The sequence below is a fragment of the Tamandua tetradactyla genome, chromosome 8, assembly GCF_023851605.1.
Source record: "Tamandua tetradactyla isolate mTamTet1 chromosome 8, mTamTet1.pri, whole genome shotgun sequence".
Classification (NCBI taxonomy): domain Eukaryota; kingdom Metazoa; phylum Chordata; class Mammalia; order Pilosa; family Myrmecophagidae; genus Tamandua; species Tamandua tetradactyla.
In genome coordinates this window covers 10,466,141-10,486,891 of record NC_135334.1, presented here as the reverse complement: position 1 = coordinate 10,486,891, position 20,751 = coordinate 10,466,141, and the positions used below count along the sequence as shown (strand labels likewise).

At 44.0% G+C, this 20,751-nt stretch overlaps 2 protein-coding genes across 6 annotated transcripts in view; both read left to right on the top strand.

Moving 5' to 3' along the window:
• The first annotated feature begins 3,928 nt into the window (after nucleotides 1-3,928).
• On the top strand, nucleotides 3,929-13,668 carry TIRAP (TIR domain containing adaptor protein). Of its 5 annotated transcripts, XR_013156471.1 has the most exons (6): nucleotides 3,929-4,055; nucleotides 6,623-6,823; nucleotides 7,738-7,896; nucleotides 9,057-9,635; nucleotides 9,993-10,146; nucleotides 10,597-13,668. XR_013156471.1 is itself a non-coding variant. In XM_077112487.1 (5 exons), the coding sequence occupies exons 3-5, from the start codon at nucleotides 7,830-7,832 to the stop codon at nucleotides 10,010-10,012; spliced, it is 666 nt and encodes a 221-aa protein (XP_076968602.1). In that variant the 5' UTR covers nucleotides 3,929-4,055; nucleotides 6,697-6,823; nucleotides 7,738-7,829; the 3' UTR covers nucleotides 10,013-13,664. The 5 variants fall into 5 exon arrangements, 4 of the variants coding, with proteins under 4 accessions (XP_076968602.1, XP_076968600.1, XP_076968603.1 ...); XM_077112487.1 differs by having other exon boundaries at nucleotides 6,697-6,823; nucleotides 9,993-13,664; XM_077112485.1 differs by having other exon boundaries at nucleotides 9,993-13,664.
• Nucleotides 13,669-15,805: 2,137 nt separating this feature from the next.
• Nucleotides 15,806-20,751, top strand: part of DCPS (decapping enzyme, scavenger) — a 93,499-nt gene continuing 88,553 nt past the window's right edge. Inside the window, exons 1-2 of the mRNA XM_077112484.1 lie at nucleotides 15,806-16,134; nucleotides 17,290-17,464. Of these exons, the coding sequence (XP_076968599.1) occupies nucleotides 15,826-16,134; nucleotides 17,290-17,464 (484 nt within the window). The 5' untranslated portion in view covers nucleotides 15,806-15,825. The remainder of the gene's footprint in view (nucleotides 16,135-17,289; nucleotides 17,465-20,751) is intronic.

Genomic DNA, 20,751 nt, shown 5'->3' with positions numbered 1-20,751 from the left:
TTTAACAAACAAATATGATTGCTGAATCATTAAGTTGATATTTCTTTTAGTCTCCAGTATCTCAGAGCAGCTAGAAATAAAAACCTAAAATTGTGGAATTGTAACCCATGACAAACCCTGAAATATGTATTACAACTAATTGTTATGCTGTGCTTTGAAATTTATTGCTCTTTTGTATATATGTTATTTTTCACATGCAAAAAAAGTCAACTGTGGGTGGGCAATGGTGGCACAGTGATAGAGTTCTCGCCTGCCATGCCAGAGATCCAGTTTCAATTCCCAGTGCCTGCCCAAGCGAAAAAAAAAATGTCAATTGTGATGATAAAAAAAATATATATTCATTTCTTCTAGTCTCCTGTATTCTGGACCACCTAGAAGGAAAAATCTGAGATGATATGGTAGCACATGACAAACTCTGGGATCTTTCCTGTAATTACTTGTTGGAAAGTGCTTTGAAAACTATTGCTTTTTTCTTTCTTTGCTTTGTATCTGTTATATAATGCAATTAAAAAAACAAAACAAAACTGTGAGATCTCTACAGTACTGGGATAAGCACAGACAGTGGATATTTCTTCTGGGCTAGGTGGGGGGCGAGGGGCTGGCGGCAGGAAGGTGGTTTGTCCATGGAGATTCCCAGGGGGGTTGACCTCTGAGCAGAACTTGAAGGATAAGCTGTTTTAACAGAGTGAAAGGTTTGAGGGAGGGAAGGGAGTAGATTCCAGGCTCGGGGGGAAACCACATGCAAAGGCCTAGAGCAAGAGTCAAGGAATGATAAACTATTGCTGTGGCTGGGACACGGAAAGGTGGCCAGTCAAGCAAGGTCCAGGGGCTGAGGAGTCACACGAGGGAACTCGGTTTCTATCCCATAGGCAGGAAGCCACCAGGTTTTAACCAGGGAAGGGACAGGCTCTCATTTTCCTTTGAGAAGAATCCCCATGTTTACCTGTGGAGAAAGTTCTGTAGGCTGGCAGTAGTCAGGTGGGAGACTGGTGCTGCACTCCACTTGACAGGTATAATGGGTGCCTAGGCTGTCACCCAGAAATAATTGGGGGCTCGAGAGGGGTAAAGAGGGAGCAGAAGAGCATTTAACAGTAGCAACAAGAAATGGGGTCAAGTAAAATCCAGGTTTTGCCTCAGACAACTAGGTGAATGTAATGTCAGGGAAGAACATGTGGGGACAGAGTGGGTAGGACAGTTGCAGACATGTCAAGGGTAGGACGTCCAAGATGAGATGTCTAGTAGGGAGTTGAATTTGTTGGCGTGGGTTGGGGATCTGAGCTGTAGACAGCTGTGGCCATCATGGAAGAGGACGGCATTACCTGGGAGGCCAAGGAGGGGGCATGGAGGGACACCAGCAACACCAAAGGGATGAATTAATGAGGAAGACACTGAAGAGGCAGCCAGAGAGGCAGGGGCAAAGCCAGAGGTGTGTAGTGCCAGATGCTAAGGGGAAAGCAGTCCCAGGAAAAGTGGTCAGTGGACACAAGGCAGACGCATCTGAAAGGGGTCATCAGGGATCCCAGGGAGGACAGCTTCAGCTTCAGTGGCATCTGAGGCAGAGATGATTGTAGAGAGTGGAGAAGTAAATGGGAGTGAGGCTAGGAAAATGGTTGCTCTCCCTCAAAAATGGCCTTTGGGGAGAGAATGGAATGAAAAAGAAGGAACTGGAACTCACTGACCATCAGTTGGGGGAGGAAGTTAGGGGAACTGTGCTGCTAGTGAGGTAGCTTTCATGTGCATGTACAGGGCCGGGGTGGGCATAAGGGGTGAGCCAGGGCTTAGTTGATGAGAAGACTGACTTGAGGTTCTAAATACCTGAATATCTTGTGGCATGATGGCCATTCATGCCTCGGACCATCTATCTCTTAATTAATGCGAGAAATAATTTAACGTTTTAAGATGGGGCAGAGGTACCTGAAGGCAGTGTTGCAAGAAAGGAAGGTGGGAGCAGGGACCTTCAGGCCAAACCTGGGAAACCAGCCCCATCCTACCTCCTAAGGCACCCCCCTAGTGTACCCAGGATTCACTCATCCTTCCTCTGCCCCTCACCCAAAGTTTCGCCCTTCAAGACATCAAGGGCTGCACTTAACGAAGCATGGATTAAGGAATCCTCTGTACTTCACAAGGAGTGGTTCAAACTTCCAGGTGGGTACTCGGTGTTGCATCTGTGCCTCTGTGTTAGGGAGGGGGATCGAAACTTCTTCTCTGTCCCCCAGCAGGCTGTCACCGTGCTTCTACTATACTTGGATCAGTATGATTGTCACTTGCTCTGCTTCCTCAGCTGTACACCAGTGACTTCACACACCCCATTTCAAGGAAATTTCAGTCCAGTGAGAGGGCTACAATGCATTAGAACAACCTCACGACGTTCTATAGGGCTTGGGGACACAGATGGGAGACAGGGTTAAGAAGGAAAAGTTTTACCGAATGAGCTGCAGCAATGAGCTCTGCAAGAACAGTGGCATTTTGGGGGCTGAGGTGGGAAGGGAGAGGTCAGCAAGAGCAGCCACACTGAGGAGGGAGGGCAGAGCAGACTGGTGTTTGATGCAGAAGGAAAGCAAACTGCCCAAAGCTTCTGGGCACAGAGCAAGGTGTCTTATGTTCTTAGTTTCATTTAATCTTTATAACACTCAGAACCAGACACTAATTTTAATGAGATTATGGGATTTACCTGAGGCTGCACAACTAGTAAGTGATCCTGGGTGTGACTCCAGGCGGTCTCAGGTACAAATTCCTGGCCATCCCTACCCCCTAAACACACACCCACATCCCCTCCCAGGGATTACTGACTCATTCATTCTGGCTGGCCAGAAATGTAGGAAATCAGATTGAAAAGGGAGATAAAGAATCTTAATCTTAGATCTCTTAGACTGGCCCAATTAAACCACTGCCGTCTAGCATTTCATAAACATCTTTAGGATGGTGTTTCCCAAAAGGCTGTGCCATGGAATATGGTTCAGGAAGAGATTACTATTTCTTCTAGGGCGAAATAAGCTTGGGAAAATGCTGCATGTTCCATTCTCCCCTTGGAGCTGCACATCTCCGGGGCTCTAAGAAGTCCGGGGGAAAGGATTCACTTAACTATAACCCAGGAATCCCAACATCTTGCCCACGTGGCTTCTGGCACAGCTCTGTAAGCATCCTGCACACTCGTGTCCAGTAATGCTGACTGGGGAATGCCCCACCACTTTAGTAAAACACAAGGCTTTGGCGCTAGACATGGTTCTCAGCGTGGCATCAACATTTGGGGAGTGTGGAGCAGGGCCGAATGCCCCTGCCCTGGGGGTCTGACTCCCCAAACCCTCTGGGCCTGCCTCTCCTGCCTTATTCAAGCCCCACTTTACCACTTCGTGTTTGCCACCTTTGGGAAAGACCTTTAACCTCCAAGTCTCATTTTCCCCAGCAGTAGAAAAAGAATAAATAAATAAATAAATAAAAAGGTCTAAACACCTCCCTTGTAAGGGGTTCAGAGGAATAAAGGAGTGAACTATGGATTTCTTTCCTTCTCCCCCCACGTGAAACAAAAGGAAAATATTTATTCCTTCTAGTGTCCTATATTCTGGAGCAACTAGAAGGAAAAATCTGAGAGTATGGTATGGTAGTCCATGACAAACTCTGGGATCTATCCTGTAACTACAGAAGAGTGCTCTGAAATGTATTGCTTTTTTCTTTCTTTGCTTTGTATAGGTTATACTATACAATAAAAAAGTTAAAAACAAAAGGAAAGCACGGTGTTTCATGATGGTTCCCCAGGGGCAGCCTCCTACCCGAAGGTAAAGCCGGAGCCCTCCTCTGCTCGTCGAAAGGCAGGGCAAGACGCGGACGAGAGGGCACCGCGGCCCCGGGCGCAGCCGCTACCCCGACCCCTGCGCTTCCGGGTGCTAGCCCGGCGAGGCCCCGCCCAGCGCCGCCGCGCCCCAACTCCCTCCCGGGTCCGGACCGGAGGCCTGTCGGGCGGTTTCCGGGGCCGCCCACCCGCCCCGGGCGTGCGCGCGCCACTTCCCCGCGTCCAGACCAGGGCCGGGGGCGGCGGGTCTGCGGCCCCACCGCGCCAGGTGAGCCCTCGGCGGGGTGCAGGGTCGGGGCGGAGCGGCCGGCAGCAGGGCGGGCCGCGGGGGCCTCTGGGGCAAGCGGGAACCCCGCGCGCTGGCGAACTTTTCCCGGAGGAACCCAGCCGGTCCTCAGGCCCCGACTCCTTTCTTCTCTCGGGCCCCACCCCTGGGGCACATCTTCCCCGACGCCTTCTTTCCTCCTCCTTTTACCTGCCCTCTTGCACCCGGAGCAAGCCGGCGGATGCGAAAAGGCCCTCCGGGAAGGCTGTCTCCTTTTCTGCCGCAAAGTTCCTGCAGGGAGCCTCTCCTTTCGTTTCAGTTGTGGCCCTGTGGATCTGTTTGCATCTTTGTCTCACTGTAGTTACTGTTTCTCCTTATATCCTTCCCTGACTTGTCACAGCCTCTCCCTCTGCTTTAGTGATCGTCTTTGTGACGGCGTTTTAGCGAGGACTAGGACTTGATTTAGGGTGAAGGGCCCGACATCCAGTCATTTCATGGAAATCTGCCATGGGCTAGGTGCGTGCTAAGAGCTGGAGTGACAACATTGAGCAGGACAGATTCAGACTCAGCTTCATGGAGATCCATGATTCAGAAATCACACTACAGTGCTAACTGGAACTGAGATAGGGGAGGTTTGGAGTACACCAGGAGTAACATACATATAACATAAAATTTGCCATTTTAACCATTTTTAAGTATACAATTCAGTGGCATTAATTGCTTTTACAATATTATGCTACTGTCATCACCTTCCATTTCCAATACTTTTTCATTACCCAGAACAGAAACTCCACACCCATTAAGCAGTAACTCTCCCTCTTCTGGGCCCCTGGTAATCTGTAATCTATTTTCTGTCTCTATGAATTCGCTTATTTTTGATATTGCGTATGAGTGGCATTACACAACATGTGGGCTTTTGTGTCTGGTTTCTGTCACTTAGCATGTTGTTTCAAGATTCAGCCGTGTTGTAGCATGTACCAGAACTTCATTCATTTCCTATTAGTGCAGTAACAATTCATGACAAATTTAGGGGCTTAACACAGCAGGCATTTATTACCTTATGCTTCTGGAGGTCAGAAGTCTAGAATGGATTGGCAGGGTTGTGTTCCTGCTTCTGAAGGCTCTAGGTGAGAATCCGTTCCCTTGCCTTTTCCAGCACCTAGAGCACCCATGTTCCTTGGCCTGTGGCCCCTTCCTCACATCACTCTGCCTCTGCCATCACATCTCCCTCTTGTCCTCCTGCTCCTCCTCTAAGGAACGTTGTGATTACATCATGCCCACCCAGATGATCCAGAATAACCTCCCATCTCAAGGCCCCTAACTTAGTCTCATCTGCAAAGTCCCTTTGCCATGTAAGAAAACAGTCTCAGGTCCTAGGGATTAGGCTGTGGACATCTTTGGTGGCCACTGGACAATTAGTCTATCTACCCCAGATAGTAATTCCAATTTATCAGAAATGAAACATGACTTATAAATGATACATATTCTAATCCCAGGACTCCATAGGTGTTGGTACATTCTCTATATAATAGAAATTGGAGACTAGTTAGATATTGAATAATATTAAAACAGTAATTAATAGACTGAGTTTTATATAGCAAAACTTCTTAACACCTCACTCTCATAATAAATTTCTACATATAATATTGGAAAAGCATTCTAGAAAACACTGAAGGCATCATGCTGCCTCTCGTTTGAAGATGCTCTTTACTAATTTTTGCTCAATTCTTTGCTATTATCTAAAAAGTGGTATTTGGGCTTATATCATTCTACTTTCTGAACTTTTAAACGGCACAAGTGACTATCCCTAAGGCCACACAGCCAATCAGAGAATAGACAGTGTTAGTGAGGAGGCCTTCCAGTTAGAGATTTGGGTTTATTGTCTTCTTACTAGCTCAACACTATATGTCAATATAGTGACTCAAGAAAGGCCGATCTGGGAAGGCACGTGGCTGCCGTATGCTGGTCCTTTGGTTTCTGGTTTCAAACAGCTTCTCCAGCGGCATTTTCTTTCTGCTTCTCTCTGAAGCTTTTTCCAAAATGATTCCCTCATAAATGATTAATATGCAACTATGTGATGATATTAAGAATTACTGATTGTATATGTAGAATGGAATGATATCTTAATGTTTTGTTTGTTTTTTTAATTAATAAAAAAAGTTAAAAAAAAAAAAATGATTCCCTCTTAAAGGACTCCAGTACGTAACCCACCTTGAATGGGTGGAGACATCTCCATGGAAACCACCTAATGAAAAGGCCCCACTCACAATTGGGTGGGTCACATCTCCATGGAAACAACTTAATAAAAAAGATCCCACCCTACAATATTAAATCAGGATTAAAGAACATGGCTTTTCTGGGGGTGCACAGCCTTTTTAAACGAGCACACCTTGGTATCAGAGTGTTCGCATAGTATGACATCCTTCAAACTTTGAAACCTCCTGTTTCAGTGTCTAGTAATACTTGTTTCTGTGTAAGTTCCCGGAGCACTTGTTTTGATCTCTGCAGATCTGGCAAATAGTGAGAAAGCAGCCCTTCTGCCAGTTACCCCACAGCTTTGTTTTCTACAGCCACATTCTGGAAAAGTATCACTTGAATGCTCCAGTGCCATCTTGAATCTGGACAAATTCTGCTCCCCTGAAAGTTTTCTTCCAGACACCTGGGCTAAAGGAACCTTGACTGTCAGGAACATTCCTGTCGTTATGGTGGGAAGTGAACATGGCAAGCTGAATGCTAACTCTTAAAGACTTTTGATCAGCAGTCCATCTAAGGTATTCTTGGTCCTTTGCATTTCCATACAAACTTTAGAAGTAGTTTGACGATCCCTGCCATCATCACCAGATTAAAAAAAAACAACCATCTGCTGGAATTTGGGATAGTAGTTTGGGGAAAATTGACTTTACCACATCAAGTCTTCTAATCCATGAACATAATCTATCACTCTATTATGCAGATAATTTAAATACATACTAACCCATAATATTTTATAAGTATTATATACCAGGCACCAGTACCACTTTCCATAAATAACTCACGTAAGTGTCACCAAAATGCTGAAAAGCAGGTCCTAGTTTTACCTTCGTTTTACAGATGGAGAAACTGGCGCTTAGCCAGATTCAGTAGCTTGCCCAAAGCCAAGGTTAATAAGAGGAAAGAATCCAGATCCAGCACAGTGATTGCAGAGGCTGAGTCTTCACTACTGTGTGCCACCACCTGCCTAGGCTCACAGCTGAGGGACAGATGAGAAGGGGTTATTCAGGAGAAGGCCAACTTAGAAGAAAAGTCTTCCAAGGCCTCTTTGCATATACTTTTTCTATTGTTCAGCGTCTTTCCCCCCCCCTCCCAGAATACATAATTATTTGTCCAGATAGTAACTGTCTTTCCATTTCAGCATTTTCATAGGACATCCCTACCAAGAACTGCCTGCCAGCTGCCCTTCTCCCGACCCACAATATGCTCTTGCTCAGGGCTTGCTGAGCTCATACCCTCTAAGTCTGACTACATTTTGCAGATCTGGGTTTATCTAGAAACTGTCCAGTCACCGTGATGTTTCTCCTTAGTCCCATTAGAGACCCACTTAGACTGAGCCCTCCCAGGCAGGACAGAAACAGCTCCAGGAGCCCCGTGCTGGGATCAAGAGCAGGGCAAGTCCAGCTTTGTGATCGTCTCTCTCTGTCCTTTGCAGGATGACTGCTCCATGAGGATAAGGCAGGGCCTCCTCCCATTTCTTGCTTTGCCAATGCCTCGTTTCATGGGCTTTGTTCTGAGCCCAACACTATGGCATCACCAACCTCCCCCCCAGCTCCTCGATCCCGGTCCAGGAAGCCTCTAGGCAAGATGACTGGTGAGTGGAAGCAGATTCCTCCTGGACCTATGTTCTTAAATCCTGCTGCTGTTGCTCTAATTGCAGACCTTGGTATCCATATTGGTGAGGGGTGATGTACTCAGTTCAGACCCAGGAGGGAGATCCAGGAAGGCTGATGACCAGGGGTCCTGACTTCATCCCCGTGCTCAGATGCTCTGGGAAGACCCAGTGGGGAGGCATATATAAGTGGAATCCTCAGTCCTCTGAGCTCACCGGTTTCCCACGGCTGGTCAGCTGGCCTGGAAACCATTGTGCAGAGCACCTAACACTGTCTCTCTCGTCATCCAAATCTCTGTCCCAGAAGAGAGGAAGGAGTGGAACAGAGAGAAAAAACTGTCACTCTCCACAACACCAAACAATCTAACCCTATCAAACACTGGACAAGCAGTTAATACCGTTACTGAGAACCTACAGTACACCTGATGTTGAGATAGCTCAGTGACTCCTCAACAACCAAAATGAACCTTTTTGACCAATAAGGAAATGGAGACGTAGACTAACTTCCTTGAGGTTAGACAGAAAGCAAGCAGCAGATCCACAAATAAATCTGAGTGTCAGAGTCTGAAGTAGAGGTTTGGAATCACTAGCTCTGTGCTCTTCAGGGTCTCTGAGCAGCTGCTCTTTCGTCCATATTTTTATTTTGCCCATTCAGAAACAATCTGTAACTTTTTAGAACCAAATAGGTGCCCGTCCCCCTCACTTTTTCCCATAGCGGGTAGTGTAGTTTCATCTAAATTCACTTCCCCTCCATACTTTAAGTGGGCTTTGGGACTGACTAGTCCTTTCTAGCATAACGTACTTCTCCTTGTAGACTCAAAGATGGTTGGACAGTCAGGTCTAGTGGAAAGTTTGAGTTGAGGTTTGGGCTGGGGGTACCAGAATTATAGGTGACAAGGCCAAGCTGGTAAAACACTCCTATATAAGGATTCCAGAGTTGTCGAGTGTTCCTGAAACCTTGAAAGCTATAGGGAACTTTAGGTAAGTTCTGAAGGCCATATTGGTCCCTGAGAAGCAGATGTTCCCCAGGTCCTGGATGAGACCAGCTGGAGGCCTGCCCCTGTGAGCTTCTCCCTGCCGAGTCAGAAAGCAAGTGGCCCCTAGGAATTTGCTTGCCTGTGCCTTGTGTTTCTCCCCTACAGACTGGTTCAGGCAGACCCTACTGAAGCAGTCCAAGAAGATGCCCGTCTCCTCAGAAAGCTCCCCCAATGATGTTTCAGAGTCTACCTCACAGGACAGCCCCCCAGCCCCAAGCTGCAGCTCAGTCACATCTCCCACCCCCACACCAACACACGAGGGCACCAGCAGCAGTGGCCGCTGGAGCAGAGACTATGACGTCTGCGTGTGCCACAGTGAGGAAGACCTGGCCATCGCCCAGGAACTGGTTTCCTACCTGGAGTGTGGCGCGGCCAGCCTGCGCTGCTTCCTGCAGCTCCGGGATGCGGCCCCAGGGGGCGCCATCGTGTCGGAGCTGTGCCAGGCCCTGAGCAGTAGTCACTGCCGCGTGCTGCTCATCACCCCAGGCTTCCTCAAGGACCCGTGGTGCAGATACCAGATGCTGCAGGCCCTGAGCGAGGCCCCTGGGTCAGAGGGCCGCACCATCCCCTTGCTGTCGGGCCTGAGCAGAGCCGCCTACCCCGCTGAGCTCCGCTTCATGTATTTTGTGGATGGCAGAGGCCCCGAGGGCGGCTTTCGCCAAGTCCAGGAAGCTGTCGTGCGCTGTAAGCTATGGGAGGTAGGGAGGAAGGGGATTCCGCCACAGCCCCTGGCGTGCTTTGGCTTTTAGGTGACACCCACGGTAGCCTCCCAGTCAAAAGGGCAGGCTCTGGAAAAGACCTTATGGGTTTATATCCTGATTCCTTCACATTTTAACTCAAGAGTTACATGGGCCAGTGTTTAACCCATAGAAATTACTTGGGTAAACTTGTGCTTCAGATCCTTGTAAAATGAGGAGAGTACCTACCAAAATGAGTTAATACACATAAAGTGTTGTGAATCTTGCCTGTTGTGGGTAAATGCAGAGGTGCTGGGATTTGGGGAAGGCGACAAGTCCTGTGATTCTGTTTGGCCTCTTTCAGATCTGCAGACACTCAGCTGACCCTTCTTATGTCATCATGGGATCCAGAAAGTGGGAACAAAGTTGGAAATAAAAGTTAGAGAGCCCAGCCAGGGCCTCCGGTTCCAGCAGAAGATGTGACAAGAGGCATGAGGAACCAGAGTCTGCAGCCTGTTGTATGTGACCCTGGGGTGGGATTGCTCATCAGGCTTCCATTTCTGTGGGCTCCCCAGAAAGGCCATGGGGAAGTCGGGGACTCCCCAGGAAGGCCATGGGGAGCCAGGGACTCCCCCAGGAGGGCCACAAGAAAGCTGGGGATTCCCCAGGAAGGCACTGGGGGAAACCATAAAGTAGAGGTGGTAGGAGGCAGGGCTGGCCCCAAGCAGGTGTTTTGTCCCCGGCCTAAGTGGACGTGAAGCCTGGTACATGCTCTGCTTTCGTTCCCTGGAATCAGCATGGGTGTAGCTATGCATCCCTTCCAAAGAAAAGGTGACTCAATGAGGGAGCTAGAAGCCTGGACTTCATGCTTCAGTACAGGGGTCTACCAGTTGCCTGGAAGACGTGCACCAGGAGAAAAGAACAGTATCAATTCCTCACACTCACAGCAAAACTCTTCTCTTTCCCAGTGACTTTGGTTCACTTCAGATGCTGCAAGAAAGCTGTGATCAGCGCTGTACTGTCTGCTTATCATACCAGCATTGTTCAAAGACTCAAACCTAAAAGCCATTCTGAATGTACAGGAGAGGGGAGGGGGCAGGTGGGGTAAAGAGGAAAACCAGGGCTTAGAGCCTTCCTCTGGGATCAAAAGGCCTCTGATGCTTTGGCACATCACCAGGGGTCTGGCCAGAATCACTGCCCAGTAGCTGTTTTCCTCTTTGGGATGAGTGGACTCAGCGTTTTCCTTCTGGCAGATGACTGAACTTTGGAGGACAGGCAGGGTTGCATTCACCTGTTCTCAGTGTGCTGCTGACCTGAACTCTGACACGTTCATTTCCACCTAATGTGTACTTTTGTGACTCTTCTCTCATTGACCCCCATCATGTCCCCTCCTGAAAAAAAGATTTTTAATTTATAAATTATTTTATTACATAAAGTATGAAAGAATAATATAATGTATACTTATGTGCCAGCCACCTGGCTTAAGGAATAAAGCCTTACAATCCCTGTGGTGCTCCTGCTGTCCCTTCATTATATTCCCCTTCCTTCTTCAGAAGGAACCACTGTGCTGAAGTTTGAACTTATCATTCTTAGCTTTTCTCTGTAATTTTACTACGTATCCATCCCGTTTGTGAGATTTATCCATATTGATGTAATTCCAGTTAATTCTGAAATACCAGTGGTCAATGAGAGCAAGGGGGGTAAGTGGTAAGTAAGGGAGTTAGGTATGAGTTTTTTTTTTTCTGGAGTGATGCAAATGTTCTAAAAATGATCATGGTGATGAATACACAACTATGCGATGATAGTGTGAGCCACGTATTGTATACCACGTATGGACTGTATGTGTGTGAAGATTTCTCAAATATAACACATATATTTTTATATTCTTATATAAAAATCTTTGACAGATGCCTCTGAAGCCAAGCTGGGCTCTGCAGTGTCTACATTAAAGGTTCTTTGTACTTTAATAGTATATATTGGAAATTAAAACTGGTGAAATTAAAAGAAAAAAAAAGGCACTACCCCGCCACCTACAAAAAAACCATATAGGTCTGTACAATGCAAAAAGTGAACCTTAATGTAAAGTACGGGTTATAGTTTTAGGCATAATTATAATAATATTGTTTTATCAATTGTACCAAAACTATTACAGTATTGAAAAGTTTCAATAATAGGGAAAACTGTGTGTGAGAGAATATATATTGCAACTCTGTACTTTCTGCATGCTTTTTCTATAAACCTACAACTGTTCTAATAAAAATATATATAGGTTCAAAAAAAAAAAGTTCATGGCCTTGGAGTTTGGAACAGGTTCTACTATTGTCACTTGTCCTGGAGGACATTGGTTCTATTCCTGCATATAGTTTATAACCTCTTACTGAATGTATATTCCCAGAAGGCAAGAACAGATCCAGAGAAGGTGTGGACAAGAAGCATGTATTTTTTTGTGGAAGATAAGTATTTCAGGTCTTAAATTCTCTCCTGCTAACTCTGTTTTATGAAACAGCCTTTTATCCAATCCAAAGATTTCTGGTTGAAATAATCAACACCCAATGAAACCATCATTGACGCATGATACACTTTATTACTGACCAAAAAACTAACTTAAGAGCTGGGACTCAGCACCAAGAAGAAAACCTTCTCAACCAAAAGGGGGAAGAGAGAAATGAGACAAAATAAAGTGTCAATGGCTGAGAGATTCCAAACAGAGTCGAGAAGTCATCCTAGAGATTATTCTTACACATTAAATAGATATCACCTTTTCAGTTAAGGCGTAACAGAGAGGCTGGAGGGAACTGCCTGAAAATGTAGAGCTGTGTTCCAGTAGACATGTTACTTGAAGATGATTGTATAGTGATATAGCTTTTGTAGTGTGACTGTGTGATTGTGAAAGCCTTGTCTCTGATGTTTCTTTTATCTATCTTATGGACAGATGAGTAAAATGTATGGATTAAAAACAAATAAATAATAGGGGTGTTCTAGTTTGCTAGCTGCTGGAAAGCAACATACCAGAGACAGACTGGCTTTCAATAAAAGGATTTATTTAGTTAACATATAGTTCTTCAGAGGAAAGGCAGCTAACTCTCAACTGAGGTTCTTTGTCACGTGGAAAGGCACAGGGTAATCTCTGCTGGCCTTCTCTCCAGGCCTCTGGGTTCCAACGACTTTCCCCGGGGCGATTTCCTTCTGCATCGCCAAAGGCATCTCAGGGAGTGCGGAATTGAAGTATGCACAGCTTGGGCTGTGCTACGACTAGCTCTCATTTAAGCACCAGCCAGTTAAATCAACATCATTCATTACAGCAGGCAGCCTCTTAGCCGACTGCAGATGTAATGAGCAACAGATGAGGTTCAGATACCATTGGCTCATGTCCACAGCAACAGAACTATGTACCTTCACCTGGCCAAGTTGACAACTAACTCTAACTATCACAAGGGAAAACAAACATTAAAATAAATTTAGTAGATTGAAATGCTAGTGCTCAATGAAAGGAAGGGGTAAGGAGTATGGTATGTATGAATTTTTTCTGTTTTCTTTTTCTGAATTGATGCAAATGTTCTAAGAAGTGATCATGATGAATATATATAACTATGTGATAATATTGTGAATTACTGATTATATATGTAGAATGGAATGATCATATGGTGAGAATGTGCTTGTATGTTGGTATGATTAATAAAATACATTAAAACAAAACAAAAAATAACTTAATAATATCTAACATTCAAAATTGCAAAAATTGTCCTCCCCCATTAGATTTCTATGACAGATTAAACTCAAAATAAAACTAATAGTGGTCAAAAGACTGAAGGTTTTTACTAAAATTTCTAAGTATTATAACTTCTTTACGAATTTTAGATATACAGAAAGCCATGGGAAAACAGACAAATTAAAAAATAACAGCCAAAAACCATGACTTCCAGGAGTACAAATCTCCCTGGCAATGTGGGACAGAAATCCTGGGATGAGCTGGGACCTGTATCAAGGGATTGAGAAAGTCTTCTTGACCAAAAGTGGGAAGAGAGAAATGAGGCAAAATAAAGTTTTAGTGGCTAAGAGGTTCCAAACTGAGCCAAGAGGTTATCCTGGAAGTTATTCTTATGCATTATATAGATATCCTTTTTTAGTTTATGGTGTATCGGAGTGGCTGGAGGGAACTACCTGAAACAGTTTGAGCTATGTTCCAGTAGCCTTGATTCTTGAAAATAGTTGTGTAAAGATAATTTAGGGATACCCAAATCAATAGGCCATGCCCTCGATCATGAGGCTTATTCTTGTGAAGCTTATGTAGGTAGCAGAGAAGTTTAGACTACCTATAGGCATGCCTAAGAGTTACTTCTGGAGGACCTCTACTGTTGCTCAGATGTGGCCTCAGTCTCTCTAAGCCCAACTCTGCAAGTGAAATCACTGCCCTCCCCACTATATGGGACATGACACCCAGGGGTGAAAGTCTCCCTGGCGATGTGGGAGAGGACGCCCAGGGATGAATCCAGACCTGGCACCGTTGGATCAACAATTCCATCCTGACCAAAAGGGGGAAAAGAAGTGTAATTAATAAAGTATCAGTGGCAGAGAGAGTTCAAATAGAGTCAAGAGGCTACTCTGGAGGTTGCTCTGATGCAAGCTTCAGGTAGAACTTGCTACCTATTATAACCTGTCAACCCCCAACCAGGACCATTTCAGCCAATCCTAAAGAACACCTAGGGCAATTTATAAGATTCCACAAGGGTTCCGTGCACTAGAGTAACTTTCCAGAAACCTACAGCCTCCAGATGGGTCCCTGGTCCAGATAAGCCCTGAAACCTAGACCAGCCTCTCCAGAACATATAGTTCCATTTCCCTACCCCATATTAATGACAGACCCTTCCAATATCAAAAATGACTTGCCATAGGCCAAACAACCCCAAAGAGAGGCAGGGAAAAATCAAAGGCGGTAGTGGAATTATACATAGAAGATAGGATTTAACAAATGAATATGAATCCTGAATCATTAAATTGATCTCTCTTTTAGTCGCCAGTATTTTAGAGCAGCTAGAATTGTGCTGCTAAACCTAAAATTGTGAAATCTAACCCATGCCAAAGTCTGAAATATGTTCTACAACTGATTGTGATGCTGTGTTTCAAAATTTATAGCTTATATGTATATATATGTCATTGTTCACAAAAAAAGAAGGAAAAAAAGTCGATTGTGATGATAATGTATTTACGCCCTCTAGCCTCCTATATTCTGGAGCAGCTAGAAGGAAAAATAAAAGTATTGTATAGTAGCCCATGACAAACTCTGGGATCTATCCTGCAACCACTTTTTGAAGAGCGCTTTGAAAACTATTGCTTTGTATATATGCTATACAATAAGAAAAGTTAAAAAAAAAAAATATATATATATATGGAACATTGACAATGTGACTGTGTGATTGTAAAAACCTTGTGTCTGATGCTCCTTATATCCAGGGCACGGACAGATGAGTAAAAAATATGGTTTAAAAAATAAATAAACGATGATCATGCATCTATGTGATGATGTTAAGAATTACTGATTGCATATGTAGAATGGTATGATTTCTAAATGTTGGGTTAATTTCTTTTTTTCCGTTAATTAATAAAAAAAAATAATAAAAAAAAATAAGAGCCACAAAAGAAACATGCAATGCAGAAATTACAAGTAAAATTTTTACATGGAAACAAAACAAAATTGTAATGGATGAATCATTCATATGTCAGGGAAGCACAGTCAGATGGATGCACAGCAGGCAGAAGCCACCAGGTCAGAAGAAACAGATTGTTACAAATGGTCCCTCTGCCCCTGTGTTTCTACCTTTCACCAGCTAAAAGTGTCTAATGTCGACGAAAATGTCTGGAAAAAAATAAAATGGGAAAATGGAAATGGCTTAAGTTTACATTTCTATGTCTATACACACACACACACACACACACACTCATACATTAGACACACACCTAGATTTGGACCACGAAGTAAAACTGACTTCACAGATGCGTTTCAGAAATATCCCTTCCAGGAGAAACACTGTTATCTGTTAACAAGTGGAATGCAACTATGCGAACTCGGTGTCCTGCAAGCCCAGGGTCCTCCGGGGGACCTCCCACGGGAAGGAAACTGTGACGCAGGCACCCCGCGCGCGTTTACTGACGCGCCGCCTCTGCCCTCAGCCCTGTAGCACAAGCCCTTCTGGCAGAGCATGTCGGGAGTTATAGTCGCTCCTCATCGCCCAGCAGAGCGCCCGGCCGTGAAAGGCGGGGCCGGCGGCTGGAGTTTGCGCAGGCGCATACCACGCCACCGAGGAGCAATGGCGGACGCCGCTGTTCAACCCCTCAAGAGAAAGCGCGAGCTGGGTGGAGAGGAGGCGGAAGGCCCCCACACGGAAGAAGAGAACGCAGGTGTTGGAAACGGTGCTTCTGCCCCCGTCTGCTTACCTTTCTCCGGCTTTAGAGTTCAAAAAGTGCTGAGGGAGTCTGCGAGGGACAAAATCATCTTCCTCCATGGGAAGGTACCTGTTAGGCCACCGAGCTGGGGCCGCGGGAAGTAGTGAACCAATCGTCGCCTTGGAGGCGGGGTTTTTCCTCATCGCACTGGAAGATACCAATCGTGCTTCTCGGGGGAGGTGGAGTGTGCTACTAGTATGCATGGCGTGGGGGTGTGTAAAGGAGAGACGAATTGAAACTTCGAAGTCTATTTTTCCTTCTCTAAAAGGAGCAACTACAATTTGTAGATTAAAAGTCACGCGTCAAATTCCTCCATTTATGCATTCAACCTATAAAGGTGCGCTGTCCCTGTCCCCTGGAACAATATAGAGATTGTAGGGGACATGGTTTCTGCTTGACAGGACTTCATTCTTAACAGAGGAGAACAGTTTATTATATTGATAACAATTACTCATGTCATGCACTGACAGGCAAAGCCCTAGCTAGATGCTGGGAATGTAGAAACGAAAAGTTACCATACCCGCGCTTAAGGGGTACATATTGTTACGGGGGAGCCATACACAGTAGTTCCCATACCATGTGATCAGCTCTCTAACAGCGGCTGAGGAGAGACTGCGACACTCCCAGTAACTGGTCAGTGACAGTGGGGACCCCAAGGGTAGGTGTGGAGGTTCCCAGAGCTTGTAGCAAACATGAACCTTTGGGGGGACCTAGAGGACCCCAGCCTACTTTTCTGTGTGTCTTGCTTTTTGCAGGATGCTGTCATTCTCTCAGCCCCACCTGTCTTCAGTCTGCAGCACCTGCTGAAGATTTTAGCCATGCATGCCTTTTGGCTGGGTGTTGGGAGACCCCAATTCTAGCACCCCTGACAGGTTATTTGACTTTGGGCAAGTCACTCAATCTCTTTAAACCTCAGTTTCTTCATCTGTAAAATGTGTGTAAGGAGAGGGGTGGGAATCTGACCAAGGCCTTGTGAGCCTAAAATAAAAGGAAGCTGAGGAGAAGCTTTGCATCTTTGGAAGAAAGCTGTGAGAGCTGTCGCAAGGATTTTGGTTAATGAGATATCTTCTTTGTGAGGAGGTATCCCCACAGGGAAAATTTGTAAGAAAAGAAATCTCAAGTGTTGGGATTTCAGAGACGCTGGGAACTTATGCCTCTGCTGTCCAGGCCTCACCTGAGGCTCTGCCCCTGGGTCCCACTGATAATGTGTCTGTCCACAGGTGAATGAGTCCTCTGGGGACAGGAATGGAGAGGATGCCGTTGTGATCCTGGAGAAGACGCCATTTCAGGTGGAACAGGTGGCCCAGCTCCTGAAGGACAGCCCTGAACTCCAGCTGCAGTTCTCCAACGACATTTACAGCACCTATCACCTGTTTCTTCCAAAGCACCTGAGTGGTGAGCAAGTGCTTGCTGGGATGACTACTAATGGGAAGAAAGGAGTGGGGGGGAATTAGGGACAGTGGTCACCAGGACTCATCATACCTGATTGGTATATTCTAGCACAGTAGTTCTCAGTGGAAGGAGGGGGGCATTATGTCCCCCAAGGAACATTTGGCAAACTCTGGAGACATTTTTGGTTTTCAGAACTGGGGTGAGGGTGGGGGTTCTACTCTTATCTAGTGGGTAGAAGCTAGGGATGCTACTAAATATCCTACAATACGTGGGTTGCTCCAGTCTTCCCCCACACATACCACCCCAAACAAAGAATGATCCAGCCCGAAATGTCAATGTTATGGCTCAAAACTGAGTCCTTGCCTGATATGCACAGTCAATCATTTGAAACTGGGATTTTGAGAAGAGAAAAAGTTTATTTAGCAAAGGCCAGCCTTGAGAAGACAAAAGGAGGACAGTCCTTGCATCTGTCTCCCCAAATTGGAGAAACATTCAGTGTTTTATAGCATTCAAACAAAGCCAGGTAGGCTTAGGATAATGAGGAAGGTGGTTTGAGATGAGAACGTGAGAGATAGTCTAATCACTGAACATGTGTAGATTGATTACGTACTTAGTTTATTTGAATTTTAAGTTTTAGATTACTGTGCATATCAGGCTGGCCAAGTGTGATTAGAACTGTCTTGATTTAGCAAGATAGCTTAGGAATTGAGTGGTCAGTTCAGAGCTGACTCGTATTAATTAACAAGGGGGCTACATGTATGGGTGCCTTACTTCAGGGTTGCAAAACAAGTCGAGGGAATACAAACGGCAAGATGAGAGAATACAAAAATGGGGCCAGTCATGAGTTGTTAGCATCAGCATTAAAGAAACAAGGCATCTGGGTTACAGTTCAGAGAATTAAAATGATTTCAAATATTTGCTTCTGGCTAATTACAATATATCAGAAAGTCAGAAAACATTTAGATAATAATTCAGTAACCAATTGTATTTGTTAGCAATCTGTATCTCACTCTGTAAGTGCTGATGTTGAGAAATCCTGTACTAGTTTCATATGTTTTGGGGAGGGAGTGTGATTCATGGAATAGTCTGGCTTCATTCACTGATTAATAATAATTATTCTTATTTATTCACATTTTACTGTTGGACTAGCCACTGTCCAAGTATCTCTTACATGTTTTATCTCATTTATCTCAGTGTGGTCGGATTTTATAGGTGAAGAGACAGGTTTTGAAAGGTGTTTGTTTCCTCATTGCTAAAGCAAATACCATGCAGTGGATTGGCTTAACCAATTGGGATTTATTGCCTCATAGTTCTGAGGTGAACAAGAAGTCCAAATCAAGGCCTGATAAGGCAGTGCTCTCTTGTGAAGACTGACATTCTGGGGCTGGCTGCCAGCGGGCCTTGGTCCTGGGCCCCTCTGTCACATGACAGTGCACATGGCAGCCTCTCCCTTCTATTATGGTTTCGTTGACCTTCAGCGTCTGGCTGTTCCCACTGTGTTGGCTTTTTTCTTTCTCTGTGACCTTTCCTATAAAGCCTTTGGTAAAAGGATTAAAACCCATTTGGGGCTGCTCTTTATCCTAAGTCACCTCATCCAAAAGTCCTGTTTACAAGGGTTCACACTCACAGGAATAGATTCAGTTTAAGAACATGTTTGCCTAGGGTGTGTGTACGTGTATATATATGTTTGTTTTGTTTTGTTTTATGTACAGAATAGTTTTTATTGCTCAACAATTTCAACATGTATGGGATGTCCAAATTAAAGTAATACCTATATGATTTTATCTATTTTAGCATCCCAAAGAGAGTTGGGATGCCTGAGTTCCACTTGAGCTTACTATAGACAATTTAAAACATTCATGGGTTTTAATTATATCACTGTGAAACAAAGGGATTCTATTAAGGCTGGACAATATCCAAAATCTTTTTCTGTCCTAAAATCAACAATTTTTTTTGACTCTTCAGAATGTCGTGAAATAAGGCGTGTGACTCTAGAAGGTATCATTTTATCAGGGCATATAAAATGTTTATACCAGAACCTGATGACACACACCATGGGATCAATAAAATCTTAATATCCCTAAGTTTCAGTGAGTCAACCAGATCCTGTCTTTTCCTCTTCTAATTGATCCTGAGACCCTAAGAGGCTATGGACTTTGAGGATAAGTCCTAAAACAAGTAATAGAATTTCTGCTTCCAAGGAAGATCATACTTTTTTGTTATGACATTAAGAGCATAAACTGCAGCATACTGGTTGAAAATCAGTTTTTTTCCTACTTAATTTCTATCTGCCCATCATTGAATATTTTTCAAAAGTTTATAAACTACACATGACAAAAACTAAAAGAACAGTGTATGCTTATATATCAAAAAAATTCTAATACTGTTTTATATTAACTTTAATTGACATGATTTTAAAATAAACATATTGCAAACACATACTAAGGTTAATGGAACATAATATGGTTTCTTGTCAATTTGAATATGTTTGGAAACCTAAGCTATAAAGAGTAGATTAAAATATATAAAAATATCTTAATTGTTTTTGTGAGATTTGGCTAAGTTTATACTTCCCATCAAAAAGATATGCAATCCATTTGTGATTATTTCAATTCCCATAACTTTCTGTGTCTTGAGAGAGGTGGTTAAACTACTGGAAGAGTTAAGATGGTAAAAATTCAAGATGTCTTCAGTTTCAATTGCTGAAACTTATTTATGCTCATAATCAGAAAAGGCACAATGTTTTTATTGTTGCTACTTTTGCTATAGTTACAAAGTTCGTTCCTATGTTTTTTTAAAATTTATTTATTAATTTAAAAAATTATCAAATAAAACGTGAACATATGTAGTCAGTAATTCACAATATCATCACTTAGTTGCATATTCATCATTTCTTAGAACATTTGCATTAATTCAGAAAAAGAAATAAAAAGACAATAGAAAAAGAAATAAAACAAACACAGAAAAGAAAAAAAAAGATTATACCTACCATACTCCTTACCCCTCGTTTTCATTGACATTCCTGTGTTTTTCATGATACAGTTCATTACTCTGACTACAATTAAATTACAGATAAGTATAATTCTATTTTAAATGATATGGTTCAGGTAAAATAAATAGAAGTTATACAAGGCCCATGACAGTGAATTTGTTACCTGAGCAAAAACATGTTAAGTGCATTTTATTTTTTTATAACTAATATCACCTAGTTTCTTAAAAAATATTGATAACAGGTTTCCAAATTTATTTTTCATACCTCCTCTTTTCTTGATAAAACCGATGGCTCATGT

Bases quoted from the DNA above. Each gene is read 5' to 3' on its own strand.
- TIRAP (XM_077112488.1), top strand. From the start codon at position 7,830: ATGGCATCACCAACCTCCCCCCCAGCTCCTCGATCCCGGTCCAGGAAG. The intron at 7,897-9,056 runs GTGAGTGGAAGC...TCTCCCCTACAG, and splicing joins GCCTCTAGGCAAGATGACTG to ACTGGTTCAGGCAGACCCTA. The intron at 9,636-9,992 runs GTAAGCTATGGG...GGCCTCTTTCAG, and splicing joins CCAGGAAGCTGTCGTGCGCT to ATCTGCAGACACTCAGCTGA.